The sequence below is a fragment of the Leopardus geoffroyi genome, chromosome D2, assembly GCF_018350155.1.
Source record: "Leopardus geoffroyi isolate Oge1 chromosome D2, O.geoffroyi_Oge1_pat1.0, whole genome shotgun sequence".
NCBI classification, from domain to species: Eukaryota; Metazoa; Chordata; class Mammalia; order Carnivora; family Felidae; genus Leopardus; species Leopardus geoffroyi.
This window is the reverse complement of record NC_059334.1, coordinates 17,629,622-17,646,320: the sequence shown is the minus strand read 5'-3', so window position 1 is coordinate 17,646,320 and position 16,699 is coordinate 17,629,622. Positions and strand designations below refer to the sequence as shown.

Sequence of the window (16,699 nt, the reverse complement as noted above, 5' to 3'; positions counted from 1 at the left end):
GGCTTGTTCACGTGCCCCCCGCTGTCCTGGGGCTGGGGATCTGGGCCAGCTGCCCTGGTCCCGTGTGAGGAAGAACATAACTTTCAGGCAGTGGGAGGGTGGTGTCAATGTTTATTTATTTTCATTAAAACAGAGGTTTTAATTTCATGTTTTCCAAATCACAAAGTTGGGGTGTACTTACTGTAGCCAGTGGGACAATCGTGCGATCTATAAAGGCAAATCCCTATCTCCCTCCCCAAGTCCCAGCCCTGTGACACCGGGTGTGTGCCCTTCACGCCCCGCTCTTCTTCGTACACACAGGCATGCACATACATACACAACCACAGCAGAAGTTTAGTTTGGTTTTACTAAATGGAATCTTATTTTATACTTGCCTGAATTTGTTTTCTTTTTTTTGCTTCGTATATCATTAAAAAATTCGTATCTGTAGAGAGGACTCTGACAGTATTTCTCCAATGTCTTCATGTGTGCAAACACACACGCATATAATTTTATCCCAGCTAGTTGTTAGAGTCCTGTTCAAGCTTTCTGGCTCCTCTTGGGTCGACCTTGGGCATGTATTCTTTGCTACTAAATTATCCATTTCGTCTTCGCTTTCAGGCGTGTGACATAGGGTTGTCTACTGTTAAATGCCGGCCATCCTCTCTTGGGTGTATGGGATCTTACTTCTATCTTGTGCCGTGCTGCATGATGGGGGCGGTCAAGTTGCTCTGTTTGGGGGCAAAAAGTGAACTTGTCGCGGGATTCAGGGTCTCCTCATCCTGGTGCGAGGCTATGCTTCAGGCACGTGGCTCGAAGGGGCCAGCCCCAGCCTGGAGCTCGGTCTGGGCAGGGAGGGAAGGGTTAAGGTCCCCAATGGGTCCAACGGTGCTCTTTTCATGTTCCAGATCCGAAATGCTACAGAGTCTGAAGCCCGGACACCTTTTGGTCTCATTAAGGGCCATGCCTACAGTGTGACAGGAATTGACCAGGTAGGCGATGTGAACCCCTGTGGACAGGGTATAGGAATAGCCTCGGTCATGCTAGTCCCTTGTACTTATTTAGTGCGTCACATTATATATATTTTTTCTTTTTAACATGGTTCCTCAGACACTTAGGCAAAACGTTTTGGAGGATGCATGCCCAGAGGTGGGATTGCAGGATCTGAGGCATGTACTCAATTGCCTAAATAGGGCCAGATTACTCTCCAGAATGGTCGCAACACGCTACGATTCCACCAGTACACGTGTCAAATTGTCCCCTCCTCAAATTTCTGCCAACAGCCGGTCTTTGCATTTTGCCAAACAAACAGGTATGAGGTGATCTTGCATCATTGTTTTAATTTGTATGTATCCGACTGCCAATGACTTCAAGGGTTTTAAATTTTATTTTATTTTTTCTGTTTTTAATTTAAATTTTAGTTAACATACCGTGCAATATTGGTTTCAGGAGTAGAATGCGGTGATTCCTCACTTACATACAACACCCAGTGCTCATCGCAAATGCCCTCCTTAATATCCCTCACCCATCTGGCCCATCCACTCCCTCCCTCCCTCCATCGACCCTCGGCTTGTTCTCTGTCGTTAAGAGTATGATCTCGTGGGGCGCCTGGGTGGCGCAGTCGGTTGGGCGTCCGACTTCAGCCAGGTCACGATCTCGCGGTCCGTGAGTTCGAGCCCCGCGTCGGGCTCTGGGCTGATGGCTCAGAGCCTGGAGCCTGTTTCCGATTCTGTGTCTCCCTCTCTCTCTCTCTGACCCTCCCCCGTTCATGCTCTGTCTCTCTGTCCCAAAAATAAATAAACGTTGAAAAAAAAAAAATTAAAAAAAAAAAAAAAAGAGTATGATCTCGTTAAGAGTACCCCTCCCATATTTTCATGTTTTGTTTCTTAAATTCCACATATGAGCGAACTCATATAGTATTTGTCTTTCCCCGAGTGACCTATTTCACTTAGTATAATACACTCTAGCTCCGTCCACATCGTTGCACGTGACAAGATTTCCTTCTTTTTGATGACTGAATAATATTGCATTATACATATCACATCTTCTTTATCCATTCATCAGCCGATGGGCATTTGGCCTCTCTCCATAGTTTGGCTATTGTTGATAGTGCTGCTATAAACATTGGGGTGCATTGGGGTGCATGTACACCTTCCAATCTGTATTTTTCTATCCTTTGGTTAAATACCTAATAGTGCAATTGCTGGGTCATATGGCAGTTCTATTTTCACTTTTTGGAGGAAGCTCCATACTGTTTCCCAGGGTGGCTGCTCTGGTTTGCTTCCCACCAACAGCGCAAGAGGGTTCCCGTTTCTCCGCCTCCTCGCCAACACCTGTTGTTTCTTGTGTGGTTAATTTTAGCCACTCTGGCAAGTGCGAGGTGACGTCTCATTGTGGTTTTGATTTGTATTTCCCTGATGATGCCTCCAGGTTGTTTTGTTTTTTTTTTTCTTTTTCGGGATGGTTTTCTTTTTCAGGGGTCTTTGTGGTTCCATGCAAATTTTAGGATCGTTTATTCTAGCGCTGCAAAAAAAATGCTGGTGGTATTTTGATAGGGATTGCATTAAATGTGTGGATTGCTTTGGGTAGTATGGACATGTGAACAATTTGTTTTTCCAATCCATGAGCATGGAATACTTTTCCATTTCTTTGTGTCCTCTTCAATTTCTTGCATAAGTCTTCTATAGTTTTCAGAGTAAAGATCTTTTGCCCCTTTAGTTGGGTTGATTCCTAGGTATCTTACTGGTTTTGGTGCAATTGCAATTGGGATTGATTCCTTGATTTCTTTTTCTGCTGCTTCATTATTGGTGTATAGAAATGCAACACATTTCTGTAGTTGATTTTATATCCTGCAACTGCTGAATTCATGTATGAGTTCTAGCGATTTTTTGGTGGAGTCTTTCAGATTTTCTATGTAGAGTATCATGCTGTCTGCAAATAATGAAAGTTTGATTTCTTCCATGCCGATTTGGATGCCTTTTATTTCTTTTTGTTGGCTGGTTGGTGTAGTTAAGACTTCCAGTACTACGTTAAATAGTAACAGTGAGAGTGGACATCCTTGTCTTGTTCCTGACCGTAGGGGAAAGGCTCTCAACTTTTCCCCATTGAGGATGATATTAGCTGTGGGTCTTTCATATGTGGCCTTTATGATGTTGAGATATGTTCCATCTATCCCTACTTTGTTGAGGGTTTTTATCAAGAATGAATGCTGTGTTTTGCAAATGCTTTTTCTGCATCTGTTGACAGGATCATATGGTTCTTATTTCTTATACTTTCTTTTATTAATGTGGTGTATCCTACTGATTGATTTGTGAATCTTGAAGCAACCCTCAGGGCATCACAGCCTAAACCACACTTCCAGATATTTTTGAGGATGTCTCATCTAAAGGATGAGAGACAGCTGGAATTCAAAAGAGCAAAATAGGAGAGAGAGGAAGAGAGAGAGAGAGAGAGAAACATGTGATTCCACCAGAGTAACAACCTTGTTTAGCTGGTGTGGGAGCCTGGGCTTTGTTTTTTCTTTTTTTTTCTTCCCTAATTCTACCAGTCTTGTACTGGTCATAGTTCTCTAGAGAAACAGAACCAATAAGATATAGATAGATGAGGGGTGCCTGGGTGGCTGAGTCGGTTAAGTGCCCAACTCTTGATCTTGGCTCAGGTCATGATCTTACAGTCTGTGCTGACAGTACAGAGCCTGCTTGGGATTCTCTCTCTCCCTCTCTCTGCCCCTCCCCAGCTCATAGTCTGTCTCTCTCCTTCTCTCTCTCTCTCTCTTAAAATATACTTTAAAAATAATTTTAAAATATAGATAGATGATAGATAGATAGATAGATAATGAGGAATTGGGTCACATGATTATGGAGTCTGAGAAGTCCTGTGATCTGCCATCTGTAAGCTGGGGATGATGTTCTGGCCCAAGTGCAAAAGACTGAGAACCAGGAGAACCAAGGGTACAAGTCCTGGTCTCAGAGCAAAAGAGGACCAAAGTCCAAGCTCAGCAGTTAGACACAGAGTGAATTCTCCCCTTCCTCCACCTTCTGTAGTTCTATTCAGACCTTCAGTTAGTTGATCAGATGAGGTCCACCCACACTAGGGAGGGCCATCTGCTTGACTCAGTCTACCTATCCTAATCTCCTCTAGAAACACCCTCACAGACACACCCAAAGTGGTGTATAACCAAATATCTGGGCACCAGTGGCCAAGTCAGGGTGACGCATAAAATTAACCTTCAAAAGTCCTATTCTCTGCAGCTATAGTCCAGGGTGGAACTGATTCCCAGGGGCTTCCAGACCCAACGGCACACCACCCTGACTTCTAGTGAGTGCTTGGTTTGGACAAGCGCTCCTGGGGGGACACGTGGGAAAGAGAAGCAAAGGGGGATGACTTGGAAGAGGAGGACAAGAAGCCAAGGGCTGTATCCTCTCAGGTTCAAGTTCAACGAAGTCCGAAGGCTTGTCTTTGCCCACTTCATGCTTCTGTTGGACAAGTCTCAAACCCGGTTTGTAGAGGACACCGGCACTTCTGGTCTCCTCCTGTTGCCACCCGTGTTTTGAGAAACCCAGTCCAGAGGAGTGGGAAGTAAGGAGTGCAGAAGGAAGCCGGTCCTTCCTCCTCACCAGGGGATACAGTTGCATTCTTTAGAATTAAAACTATTTGCAAAGTGTTCTTACCTCCTCCTTCCCACCCATAATGCCTTGCCAATCACTCACTTGGGTAGGCAGGTGGTTTTTTTCTTTTTGGCAGGTGATTTTTAATGTTACATCTTCCAAATGTTATTTTAAGAAATAGAAACCTTTCATCACATCTGTTCAGTTGTTTTTCCTTTCTCTCCACCTATAAGGGATTTACCTTCCGTGAACAATTCTCTTCATGGACATCTTAGATGATGCATCTTGGACCCTGGAGAGGTTACACTAACTTAATTTTACACGTCAAAAATTTAATTTGTGCCCAGTGCATGAGGGTAAAGAGTTTTGAGCTAAAATTTCTGGTTCACTGATGAACAAAAGTCTTTTACTTCTGCTCTCTTTCCTCCGAAATCTTTCTAAATGCACTGGCCCTCTCTCCTGGTCCAGGGCAGAGCATGAAGGCCATGACTGCATCATCCTTCTTTACTGGCCCAAGGGTTCTCCATATGGACAGCAGAAATCTTCACCTGACACCTGAAAGTGGGGGGAGATTGGATTCAGAAGGCTTGCAAGTGGTTTTTGTTTATTCATTGTTTAAATTTCCAGTGTGTGCTTGCATACTTTTCACTGATCCATGAGTAAGATGTTAAGGATGAAGAAAACTCACTCCATGAGTACTTCTGGCCACTCTTCTTTACCGCTCGCTGTGCTAGACGCTGAGGGTACACTGATAAATAAGACTTGGTCTCCACGTCTAGGGAGATTCCAGTCCAGAGAGAAAACTCGTTCATCTGAAGATTCATGCGGACTAGTTTCTTGTTATTTATAATTCTACGTTATTTCCCAGCTGCAGTGCCACCATCGTGGGTGACTGGTATAACGGTGTTGGTAACGCTAGCCATTATGTTCACTAGGAACTAGAAAATTCCAAGGGCCAGTGAAGAATTGATGAGTTTCGGGGCGCCTGGGTGGCTCAGTCACCAGAGCAGCAGACTCGGACTCAGGTCATGATCTCGCGGTTGACGAGTTGCAGCCCCGCACCGGGGTCTGTACTGACAGCTTTGGATTCTGTCTCCCTCTCTCTCTGCCCCTCCCCCTCTCATGCTCTGTCTCTCTCTGTCTCAAAAATAAATATAAACATTTAAAAATTAAAAAAAAAGGGGCGCCTGGGTGGCGCAGTCGGTTAAGCGGCCGACTTCAGCCAGGTCACGATCTCGCGGTCCGTGAGTTCGAGCCCCGCGTCAGGCTCTGGGCTGATGGCTCAGAGCCTGGAGCCTGTTTCCGATTCTGTGTCTCCCTCTCTCTCTGCCCCTCCCCCGTTCATGCTCTGTCTCTCTCTGTCCCAAAAATAAATAAACGTTGAAAAAAAAATTAAAAAAAAAAAAAAAAGAATTGATGAGTTTGGACATGGCTTTAGCATGTCACAGTCAAGAGGCTTTCGGTAAATCCAGCCCGGGCTGGAGGTGAAGCACTCTGAGGTTCACACGTGAATATATAATCTCCCTGGTGTTTTTCCTCTCCAGGTAAACTTCCAAGGCCGGAACGTGGAGCTCATCAGAGTCCGGAACCCTTGGGGCCAGGTTGAGTGGAACGGGTCCTGGAGTGACAGGTCAGTCCCCACCTCCTTGCCTTCTGGGGCACAGAGGGGCCAGCACTGGTTTGGGCAGACGTATGAAGAAGGGGCCCTTTGTCTACAGCTCCCAGTTCCCTCCTGACTCTTGTTCAGGGTCCTGCTTCTGGGTGGCCTTACTTCCTCCCTTTTTAGCCCTCTGGTCCATCATGTAGTCAAAATGGAGCACCCTTATAATGGCTTAAAAAATTTTTTTAATGTTTATTTATTTTTGAGAGAGAGAGAGAGAGTCGGGGAGGGGCAGGGAGAGAGGGAGACACAGAATCTGAAGCAGGCTCCAGGTTCTGAGCCATCAGCACAGAACCCACAAACTGCGAGATCATGATCTGAGCCAAAGTCGGTCGCTTAACCGAATGAGCCACCCAGGTGCCCCTAATGTCTTTTGAAACTTTCCAATAATTGTATTTATGTCAGTGGATGTATTCCCTCCCATGGGAATAGTTCATATCCCCATGGTATTGTGAAAGGCTTGATCTCCAATTATGGTAGCTTTGATATTTGGTACGTATGTGTTTTGGGTGGGGGTGGGGGTGGCAATGAGTATTTTGGGTGTGAGGATCCCTGAAATATCACCAGGCAGGTCATTCCAGGGTTCTCTCTCATTGGTCAGTGACCACTGGCCAGAGGCCCGGTGGCCCAGTGGAGAGACAGAGGAAGCAAGACAGGAAATTCATCCATTACACAGCAGTCAGCCAGGGTTCTTTATTTGGTCCCCAGTTATAAAGAAAGTTTTGGTTTGCAGGTGTGTGTCCCCTCCTTGTCCCTCGGGAAGCGGCCCAGGTGACGGGGACCAGGGAATGTTTAGATATGCTTGGGCGGGGCCCACCCTGCCCCTGCCCCTGCCGTCTTGGGGTCCTGCTGTCCCAGCCCCGCCCGCTCATGGCTCGTGGGGCCCTGGGGAGACCTCCGGCAAGTCTCGAACCTGAATAGATCTTGAGCTCGTGTTTGTCCTCTGCTCACAACCAAGCCACCGCGGCACAATCGTCAGCGCGTCTGTGTCTCCGTTAACCTGACTCCAGCCCGAGGGCACAGCACACGCCCCCGCGGAGGCCAGGCCTCCCATGGCTGCTCTTGTCCCCCTACCTGCCGCCCTGGTTCGGCTCCTGCCTCCTCAGAGCCCAGGAGCTGTGGCCGAGATGGATTCACACCCCAGCAGCATCACAGGAGGGAAGAGAGCGGCCTCCCTCTCCTGGCAGAAATGGAAAGCACAGAAATACTGAAACCCAAATGAACGAGACGGCTTCCTATCCTGCGTAGACTCATCGCGTCCTTCAGTTTAGAGAACACGCGGTGTAAAAGAGCGAGGGGCCCCTTTCTCCTTCTCCTGCGAAACACGCAGAGGGTGAAATAAGGAGAGTGCATTTACTGGGGTCAAGGCCGGATGCTCCCGCTCAGCCTTGGGGTGATGCAGGGCAGGTCCCCATTCTGAGTCCTGATCCTGACCCCCTGTTATGACGGAAGTGCTGAAAGTGCTCCTTAGCCAGTCTACCCACTATCGGCGGGGGGGGGTGAGCCCCGTGGAAGGTAATGGTTCAAAAAGAAAATAATGGCTCTTAGTTCTGCTGTTCCAACCCTGTTTGGACCTGGAGAGGGGCTCCTTCCTCCTGGGAGGGGCCCATGCAGGGCGTGGGTGAGGCGGGCAGCCTTGGCTGAGCACCACACTGGTGGTGACTCGGCCTGAACTCTCTGGGGGTGGCTGCGGGGGTCGCGGAGACACAGCGAACTCGGAGGCGAGGTGGAACTCTTGGGTTTGGAGGCGGGTGGTGATGGCTGCCCACCTGGGTGCCCGGGTCCACGAAATGGGCCCGTGAACCTCACAGAACCCCACCTGGCCTCCTAGCACGGTCACGTAAATAAGGTGTTTGGCGTGTGGAATCTCAAGCCCAGGTGAACATAAGGCATTATTACCATCACTTGTCAAAACGTCGCTTACAAACGAAGAGGCGAGGCCAGGAGATGCTCCCGGGCACGCATTTCAGTCCTTTCGTGGCTTCCAGTTGGAAGTTTCTGCTACCCTGCTGGTGTTCAACATCCTATGACGGCCCCGTGAGAATCCCCCATGGAGGAGGTTCAAATGACCCCAAGGGCCTTTTCCATCGGCTGCTTTTGGACGCTCACTTTTCAACCAGCCTCCAGCTCCCCTGGGACATTTCTGGGGCCCAGGGAGCAGTCACTGACCGGGACCATTCCCCACATGGCCGCATACCCTGCCTCCCCAGGAGGGACACTCCTCTCCACCAAGGCCAGTGTTGTTTCGGCCGCTATGCAAGACCCTCCACCTAAAGCCTGACTTTGCTTATCCCTAGTTCCTCCGAGTGGCTTTCGGTCGGGCCAGCTGAGCAGAAGCGCCTGTGTCACACCTCTCTCGACGACGGGGAATTCTGGTACAGTGCTGGCCTCTGTTTTCCTTTCTGTATTAACGACATAACGGGTATGAGAGCGCCCTATGGCCCTTGGCTTACTTGCATGTTTCCCTTGTCTGTCTGTCTTTGATTTCTCTGGTAAAGCAAATGCATCTGTCTCAACCCCCTCGCATTCACCCAGGTTGGCAGAGAATTTGATTTGTATGTGCGGCCGAGCCTGGGTCTGCAGCCCGGCACCCCTCTCCCGAACTACCCATTATCCGAGTTTGCACCGTGAATTTGAAGGCAGGCAGCCCCACTGCTCCCAGGGGCTACTCCTTCGCCCCACTTGATGACAAGGACCCCTGAAGGCAGCGACCTTGAGAGCTGAATATAGACTGAAGTGGGCACAAAACATTCCTAATCTGGACTTTCCACAGGGTGGAAACTGAAAGGTTTTTGCGTAACTGAAAGGTTTTTTTTTTTTTTTTTTAACGTTTATTTATTTATTTATTTAGAGAGAGACAGCACGCACGAGTGGGGGAGAGGCAGAGAGAGAGAGAGGGAGAGAGAATCCCGAGCAGGAGCTGCACTGTCAGCGCAGAGCCCGATGTGGTTTTCAATCCCCCGAAACCGTGAGGTCATGACCTGAGCCCAAATCAAGAGTCGGACGCTTAACCGACTGAACCACCCAGGTGCCCCTAACTGAAAGTTTTTAATGGACCTTCATCTCTAGAAGCTTTTTTTTTTTAATCGTGTTTCTTCCTGTGGGGTTCAGAAAACAGTTGGCTCTTCCCCTGTGTAAGACCACAAATTTCGGATTTCTAGCTTTATTCCCTGGTGAGCAAACCAGTCAATTCTTACCTGAGCTCACCTCTTTCTTAGATACCTTCTTAAACACCCTAACCAAAAACTGGTACGTATGAATATTCCAGCTTTTTCCATTCTCTTCCCCTGGAGTACAGCCTCTGTCTTCCATATTTTTACAGGTTTTTTTTATTTATTTTTTTATTTATTTTTTGAGACAGAGAGAGAGACAGAGCATGAACGGGGGAGGGTCAGAGAGAGGGAGACACAGAATCTGAAACAGGCTCCAGGCTCTGAGCTGTCAGCACAGAGCCCGACGCGGGGCTCGAACTCACGGACCACGAGATCATGACCTGAGCCGAAGTCAGTCGCTTAACCGACTGAGCCACCCAGGCGCCCCTATTTTTACAGTTTTAATAAATATATTGCCATTCCTAACATGAATATCTATTTTCTATCTCCAATATGTCCTTGAAACCTGCCCATATGCTAAGCTGATATCACATATTTTAGAATTTGGTCATGGCAGCTCCATGCTTCAAGGCACCAATGACTTAGGGTAACACCAGCTGCTGTCACAAATAGACTCAAGATGTATAAAGACTCAAATGCAATACAGTTTATCTCTCACTCATTATAACAGTCCAGGAAGACACCCTTATTCTGTGGGTGGCCCTTTCTGTGCAGAGATTCAGGAACCCAAGCCCCTTCTTCTGTATGGCTCCCCCCAGAAAAGGAAAAACAGGAAAGGTTGGAGAAGACACCCCCACTCCCAACAGCCTTGACCCACACATCACTGCTTACACCCCACTCTAGATGGAAGGAATGGGTTGCAGTCCTTGGCCCCATTTTGATGGGTGAACTTTGGTGGCCTGCTTCAGGAACCATGCAGTCATGAGTCAAAAAAATTTGTGGAAAACACGTAGGATCCACAAGCTTGAGAGATTAACAAGCCATTCGATTGGAAATTAGAGATGCATTTACCTTGAATTTTGAGTACCGAGGCTCTGGGTTTTCCTTACCTTTGTGCATTTTCTGTCCGCCCACACGTGAGTCTTGAGGACAGATGCAGACACTCACTAGTGGTCGGTTAGATGATTAAGCGATTGAGTGGATCATGGCATCACCATCACCTCCTACGCCTTGGTGTCTCTCCACCTTGTTGTAGGATGGCGTTTAGGGACTTCAAGACCCACTTTGACAAGGTAGAAATCTGCAACCTGACTCCTGACGCCCTGGAGGAGGATGCTGTCCACAAATGGGAGGTGACGGTCCATCAAGGAAGCTGGGTGCGGGGCTCCACCGCCGGGGGCTGCCGCAATTTTCTAGGTTGGTCATCCACCTGTCACTCTCTGTCATTGCCAAGTGTCCAGTCCAACCTGGGGTACGTCAGTGGATCAGGGCCAGGACCCTGGAGAAAGCCTGAAGTGTAGAGTTTAGACAGTAGGATTTCAGAGATGGCCGGTGAGGGCTGCAAAGAAGGAGCAGGAAGTTGGATAAGAATTGCTCAAGGAAACTCTCTTGTTTTCCCACTTAGGTTCTTTTCCAGCACAAATAATAGAAAACACAACTCACGCTAGTTTAGCAATAAAAAGGGATTTTTTCCCCTACATAACTGAAAAATTCAGAGGAGAAGCGGGGTGGCCTTCAGGCATAGTTCTGTCAACGCATTGGTTTGTAATCCTCTGCTCTGCCCTCTTCCCTCTGTTGACTTTTTCCTCAGTCTGGATTTCTTGAGAGTCACAGGAGGGCTGGCAGCAGCATTCAGGGCTTTCTGAGCCCTCGTTTGCATGAACAGTGAGAGCTCCCAAGGGTCATCCAACAGTAGTCCTCAACTCCCTTCTACTGGGAATTCCTTGAACCCATATTGCCTGGTGAATGCTACATGCTGGTTGGCTTTGTTCCAGTTGTCCGAGGCAACAGGGGTGAACGTAAACCACTCAGTGTTCACCCTTGGAGCCGGAGTGGGGTGGCTTCTGCTCAAATTGCACAACTCCAAGGGCACCGCACTCTCCTTTGAAATACCACACGGACAAAATAAGATGGAATGAACTGTAGTTGAGTAGACCCAGAAGAATGTCTTTTTTTTTTTAATTTTTTTTAATGTTTATTTATTTTTGAGACAGAGAGAGACAGAGCATGAACGGGGGAGGGGCAGAGAGAGAGGGAGACACTGAATCAGAAGCAGGCTCCAGGCTCCGAGCCATCAGCCCCGAGCCTGACGCAGGGCTCGAACTCACAGACCAGGAGATCGTGACCTGAGCTGAAGTCGGACGCTTAACCGACTGAGCCACCCAGGCGCCCCAGAAGAATGTCTTTTAAAAGCTCTGTGGGAAATGGTTCAAGAGAAGGTGGAAATGAAAAGGGAGAGCACTTGGCATTCTCACTGGGATTATGGGAAGTAGGGCACGAGGACCATCAGAACAGGGAGAGAAGAAATGAATGACTTTCTCAGGTTTGGGAGGTTGTGGTAGGGGTGGATGGTGCGTGCGTGTGTGTGTGTGTGTGTGTGTGTGTGTGTGTGTAGGGGGGTGTCCTTTGTGTTCTTCTAAAGGAAGGCAAAATAATTCACTTCTTTCAATGGCAGATACCTTCTGGACCAATCCACAGATAAAACTGTCCTTGATTGAGAAAGATGAGGGGCAGGAGGACTGCACTTTCCTTGTAGCCCTGATGCAGAAAGATCGAAGGAAACTCAAGAGGTTTGGTGCCGACATGCTGACCATTGGCTATGCCATTTACCAGGTGGGTAGGAACCAAGCTGAGCTTTAGAGCCCACCACCTATGTGCTGGATTCTCAGCCACATGCCCGAGACTCAATGGTCAGTCCCCAAACTGTGTCCAAATACCCAAGACCAATGGCCCTCCTTATAGAACCACCCTCTTACGTTCCCACTGCAGAGCCCCCGCAAAGACGAACACCTGAACAAAGACTTCTTCAGGTACCATGCTTCCCAGGCCAGAAGCAAAACGTTCATCAACCTGAGAGAAGTCTCCGACCGCTTCCAGCTGCCCCCTGGGGAGTATATCCTGATACCCAGCACTTTTGAGCCCCATCAGGAAGCTGATTTCTGCCTGAGGATCTTTACAGAGAAGAAAATTATCACCCAGTGAGTAACAGGTTCAAGAATCCCTCTTCATTTAGTGGTTCAATCCCCGAGAAGTCACCAGGGGACTGTTGGAGCCTTGACCCCTTTCTTCTCTTCTCCATGACGCACCTGAGAAAGCAGGCAGGAAGGTCTCTTAACCCATTTGCAAAGTGGGATACATTTCTATTTTGGTTCTGCTCCTTCCTTCCCTCAAACAGGCCACTGAAAAGCTGCTCTCTCCAACCACTTCCAGAATCATGCTCACCAGACCCCCCCGGGTGGAGCACTTCATTTTCCAAACCCTATGTCCAAGAAGCTTCTGGAGTGGGACCACATTTAGAAATGCTAGGACTTATTTCTGAGCAAAGTGAAAGGGGGTGGCTATTACAATGACCAGTTCCTTCTAGAACAGGTTTCTAGAAAGTTTCTAGCATGACCTGCTCTTTCAGCGTCAGTTAATAAATATTGCCAAGTTGTTTGGGGTCGTCGGTCTCAGCCTAGGGACAGTGATGCCATCAGCTAGGAACATCTGAGGGCACTCACCTGGGCCTGTACTCCCTGTGGCGAGCCCCCCCCCCCCAGACGGTTCCCTAGCTGGAGCCAACGTTGAGGGCAGACGCATCTCAGCAATGACCCAGGGAACTTGGAAAGGACAAGGTTTATTGCTCACAGGTTCTGGAGGATACACAGCACCCCTGGAGTCACACAGCAATATCTTGAGGGGAGAGAGAGCGTGTGCACAGGCCTGGGGTTCTGCCTTTATTGGGGTTGAGGGTAGGAGCCTAGAGTTTCAAAAGAATCACTATTGGTGAATTAAAATGCTTGAAGGCAGGGGCGCCTGGGTGGCGCAGTCGGTTAAGCGTCCGACTTCAGCCAGGTCACGATCTCGCGGTCCGTGAGTTCGAGCCCCGCGTCAGGCTCTGGGCTGATGGCTCAGAGCCTGGAGCCTGTTTCCGATTCTGTGTCTCCCTCTCTCTCTGCCCCTCCCCCGTTCATGCTCTGTCTCTCTCTGTCCCCAAAATAAATAAACGTTGGGAAAAAAAAAATAAAAAAAATAAAATGCTTGAAGGCAAAGGAAGCAGTGGGTCAAATGGTCTACTGGAGCTTTCTAAAAAAAGGGGCAACCTCATGGGTGGGGTAACTGGGCTTTTTATCTAGCCATGTCGCTCGCGATGTGTTTATTTGAGATGAGGGTCTTTGAAATGGATGCCTCGACAGTCCAGAATGTAATGTCAGGCACTTACAATCACCAAAGCCAATGGTCAAGTGCTTACCTTACCCAAGTCTGCCCTCCATTTTGTACACCCGACTTTCTGCCGCCTCCCCTTTGCAGCGTCTTAGCAAAAAATTAGACCGTATCAGATACTTCTAAGAAAAAATTTCCTGTTGCTGCCCTTTTCGCCATCAGGGCGACGTTCTAGAGGCATTCGAGGGATCGCAGAGAATTCTGTATTTGAGCTAGATGCACCCCCCACTGAGGACCGACCTGAGAAAACAAGATGGAGTCAGCGGTGACTTCGTGGCCTCCGGTTTTATCTTGTGTTTCGTGGCATGGAGTTGGACTGGTGGCGGGCATTGAGAATACTCTCGGTTCTCAAGTCTGGCTGGGTTTCCCGAGCTGATTACAAAAGGCGTGGTTCTTTCCCATCAGCTAAATAGAGAGAGAGGGAGACTCAGAATCTGAAGCAGGCTCCAGGCTCCGAGCCGTCAGCACAGAGCCTGACGTGGGGCTCGAACTCATGAACCGTGAGATCATGACCTGAGCCGAAGTCGGACGCTTAACCGACTGAGCCACCCAGGGGCCTCCAAATGAAGTACTGTCGTCTGCTGTGATCTCGAGCATACACATCAGCTCTGTAGCTCAGTAACTGAAGAACCACAGTGACCTCTACTGCCATTGGCCTCGTCCTCTTGAGAGGATCTTAAACAATTTAAAACATTGTGAAAGGGTTCTCTTGTGTGTGCCCAGGGGATGGCCGGGACCCCAACTGGGTCAGGAGTCTGGCCTCCTTGGTCACTCTTATCTGCAAACTCCCACTAATTAAAAATTTTTTTTTTTTAATGTTTATTTATTTTTGGGACAGAGAGAGACAGAGCATGAACGGGGGAGGGGCAGAGAGAGAGGGAGACACAGAATCGGAAACAGGCTCCAGGCTCTGAGCCATCAGCCCAGAGCCCGACGCGGGGCTCGAACTCACGGACTGCAAGATCGTGACCTGGCTGAAGTCGGACGTTTAACCGACTGCGCCACCCAGGCGCCCCAAACTCCCACTAATTTAAATTAGTCCTTCCAGACTCTTCCCTGAAGAGCCTTCACAAGGACTCAGTCTGCAGTTCCTAATGCTACAGGCATCGGCCAGTTCTGCCCACCCCCCCAATCTGGGTTCCATTTTAATGTTTGATTATGGGTCTTCCCTCTGAATTTTTAGCAGTTTTTCTTGGGGAGTGCTTCGAGTTTCCTCTGTAAGATTGGATTCTTCCAAATGTTTTCGTCTCACTAAAAGCTGAAGCCCCCTCCTGCTGCCAATATTATTGCTTTCCAAACACTATCGGTTCCCCTAAATATGTGAACAGCAAAATAAACCTTTCCATTAGTTTTCCTCTTTTCCCCAAACATAGGCACGTACACACACAGCCCAACCCTCACTTCATAAATATCCCTTTCGAAAGCGCATCCGGGAAACAGGGGGTGGTAGCTGGTAGTTTCTTTTACTTCTAGAAGTCCAGGATTTACAAGTTCTCCTTGGCTGATGGCTACACTGCCTCCCTCTCATTTTCGTGCTGGGCAGGGTCTGAGTGATAGGGGAGAGAGAGGGAGGTCAACGCAGGGGGTCTGCAGACCCTGTGACACATAAACATCATGGAAAAAGAAGGGCTTCAATGGGCCAGAACCTTCCAAGCCCTCTGGGGCCCCGTTAGTGCTGCAGATCCTAGGGAGGAAGTGAATCCACAAGTGAGTCGGTGTATTTTCTGCCCCCCTCCCCGCCCCACCCAGGGACATGGATGGAGATGTGAACATTGACCTTCCCGAGGTGAGCCTTCTCATGTTACTCTGGAGGGTGGGATTCAGTGTCTGTCCTGCAAGCTTCCTTCAGTCACAGCATCATTCAAAACTTTGGAGTTTGGGGAGTGTCTTATCTGCGATCAGGTAAGTACCTCGATTCTAACCTCCTGGAGAAGAGGCTTTGTACCTTCTAAGCCTTTCGTATCCCACCAGGACCAGGCACGGGGACGAGGTAGGTGCCCGGAAGGAAGCTCTGTTTGGACCGATCTTTCTCTGTGCTGACCAACTCGCTCTGTTCCCTGAGAGGTGGCTGCTGCCTCCGAAGGGGATGATGTATCTTTAAAGCGCATTCAATTTAAGAAAAATAAGCGATAAGAAGAAAACAAGAGTAGCTGGTGGATTCTTTTACAGCGGACTTAGGGCAACACGTTACTTCTTCCTGACGATACGTGTGTGGGGAGGGGGAGAGGGAGGGGCGGGTTTTATACTTGTCCAAGGGCTCTGAGACTTTCGAGAGGTGCTGAGGTGTAGCCGGAACAGTCTGACACTTCCCAAGTCAGCTCGGATCCGCACAGGACAAAACACCCAAAACATTTACTGAGCTCTTTCCACGCACGAGGCCCCGGGCTCCCGGCTAGAGACAGACTCCTGCCCTCAAAGAGTTGACCACCCGTCAACACAGATGGTGAAGCAAGTAAGAGTCAAGCAGTCAAGAGTGGTGAGGGTCAGACAGGGGGCCGTGACCACCCTGGCCGGGACCCCAACTCGGTCAGGATTCTGGCCTCCTTTGTCGCTCTTACCTGCAAAGTCCCACTAATTAGTCCTTCCAGACTCTCCCTCTCAAGAGCCATCGCAAGGAATCAGGCTGCCGTTCGTTCCTAATGCCACAGACGGTGGCCAGTTCTGTCCCCCACCCCCACCCCGCCCCACACAGCAGCGAGGTCCCAGCGTATCCCACGGGGCCACACCGTCTCCAGGGCGGGCCTCTTTTCTCCTTGCTCTCTCTTTGGGAAAGCAAATGCCAAGTTCCTTTCTCGTGGGGCCCAACTGAGTTCCTCTGGTTGCTTTTTTAGCCTCCGAAGCCGACTCCAGCTGGCCAGGAGACAGAGGAGCAACTGCAGTTCCGGGCCCTGTTTGAACAAGTTGCCGGCGAGGTAAGGCTGGCCGCAAGCTGCACTCGGCCTTGATCCTCTGTAGAGCTCAGGGCCCTGGTTTCCTCC

The 16,699-nt window shown here is 49.1% G+C and overlaps 1 protein-coding gene across 4 annotated transcripts in view; it reads left to right on the top strand.

Annotated features, from left to right (window-relative positions):
* Nucleotides 1-16,699, top strand: part of CAPN9 (calpain 9) — a 45,893-nt gene that overhangs the window by 17,559 nt on the left and 11,635 nt on the right. For all 4 annotated transcript variants that reach the window (XR_006701431.1, XM_045437395.1, XM_045437394.1 and 1 more), the window contains exons 6-13: nucleotides 888-971; nucleotides 6,131-6,216; nucleotides 8,544-8,621; nucleotides 10,555-10,715; nucleotides 11,974-12,131; nucleotides 12,288-12,496; nucleotides 15,471-15,507; nucleotides 16,553-16,633. Coding sequence is in view for 3 of the 4 variants with exons in the window: in XM_045437395.1 (XP_045293351.1) it covers nucleotides 888-971; nucleotides 6,131-6,216; nucleotides 8,544-8,621; nucleotides 10,555-10,715; nucleotides 11,974-12,131; nucleotides 12,288-12,496; nucleotides 15,471-15,507; nucleotides 16,553-16,633 (894 nt within the window). In the remaining variant the exon portion in view is untranslated. The remainder of the gene's footprint in view (nucleotides 1-887; nucleotides 972-6,130; nucleotides 6,217-8,543; nucleotides 8,622-10,554; nucleotides 10,716-11,973; nucleotides 12,132-12,287; nucleotides 12,497-15,470; nucleotides 15,508-16,552; nucleotides 16,634-16,699) is intronic.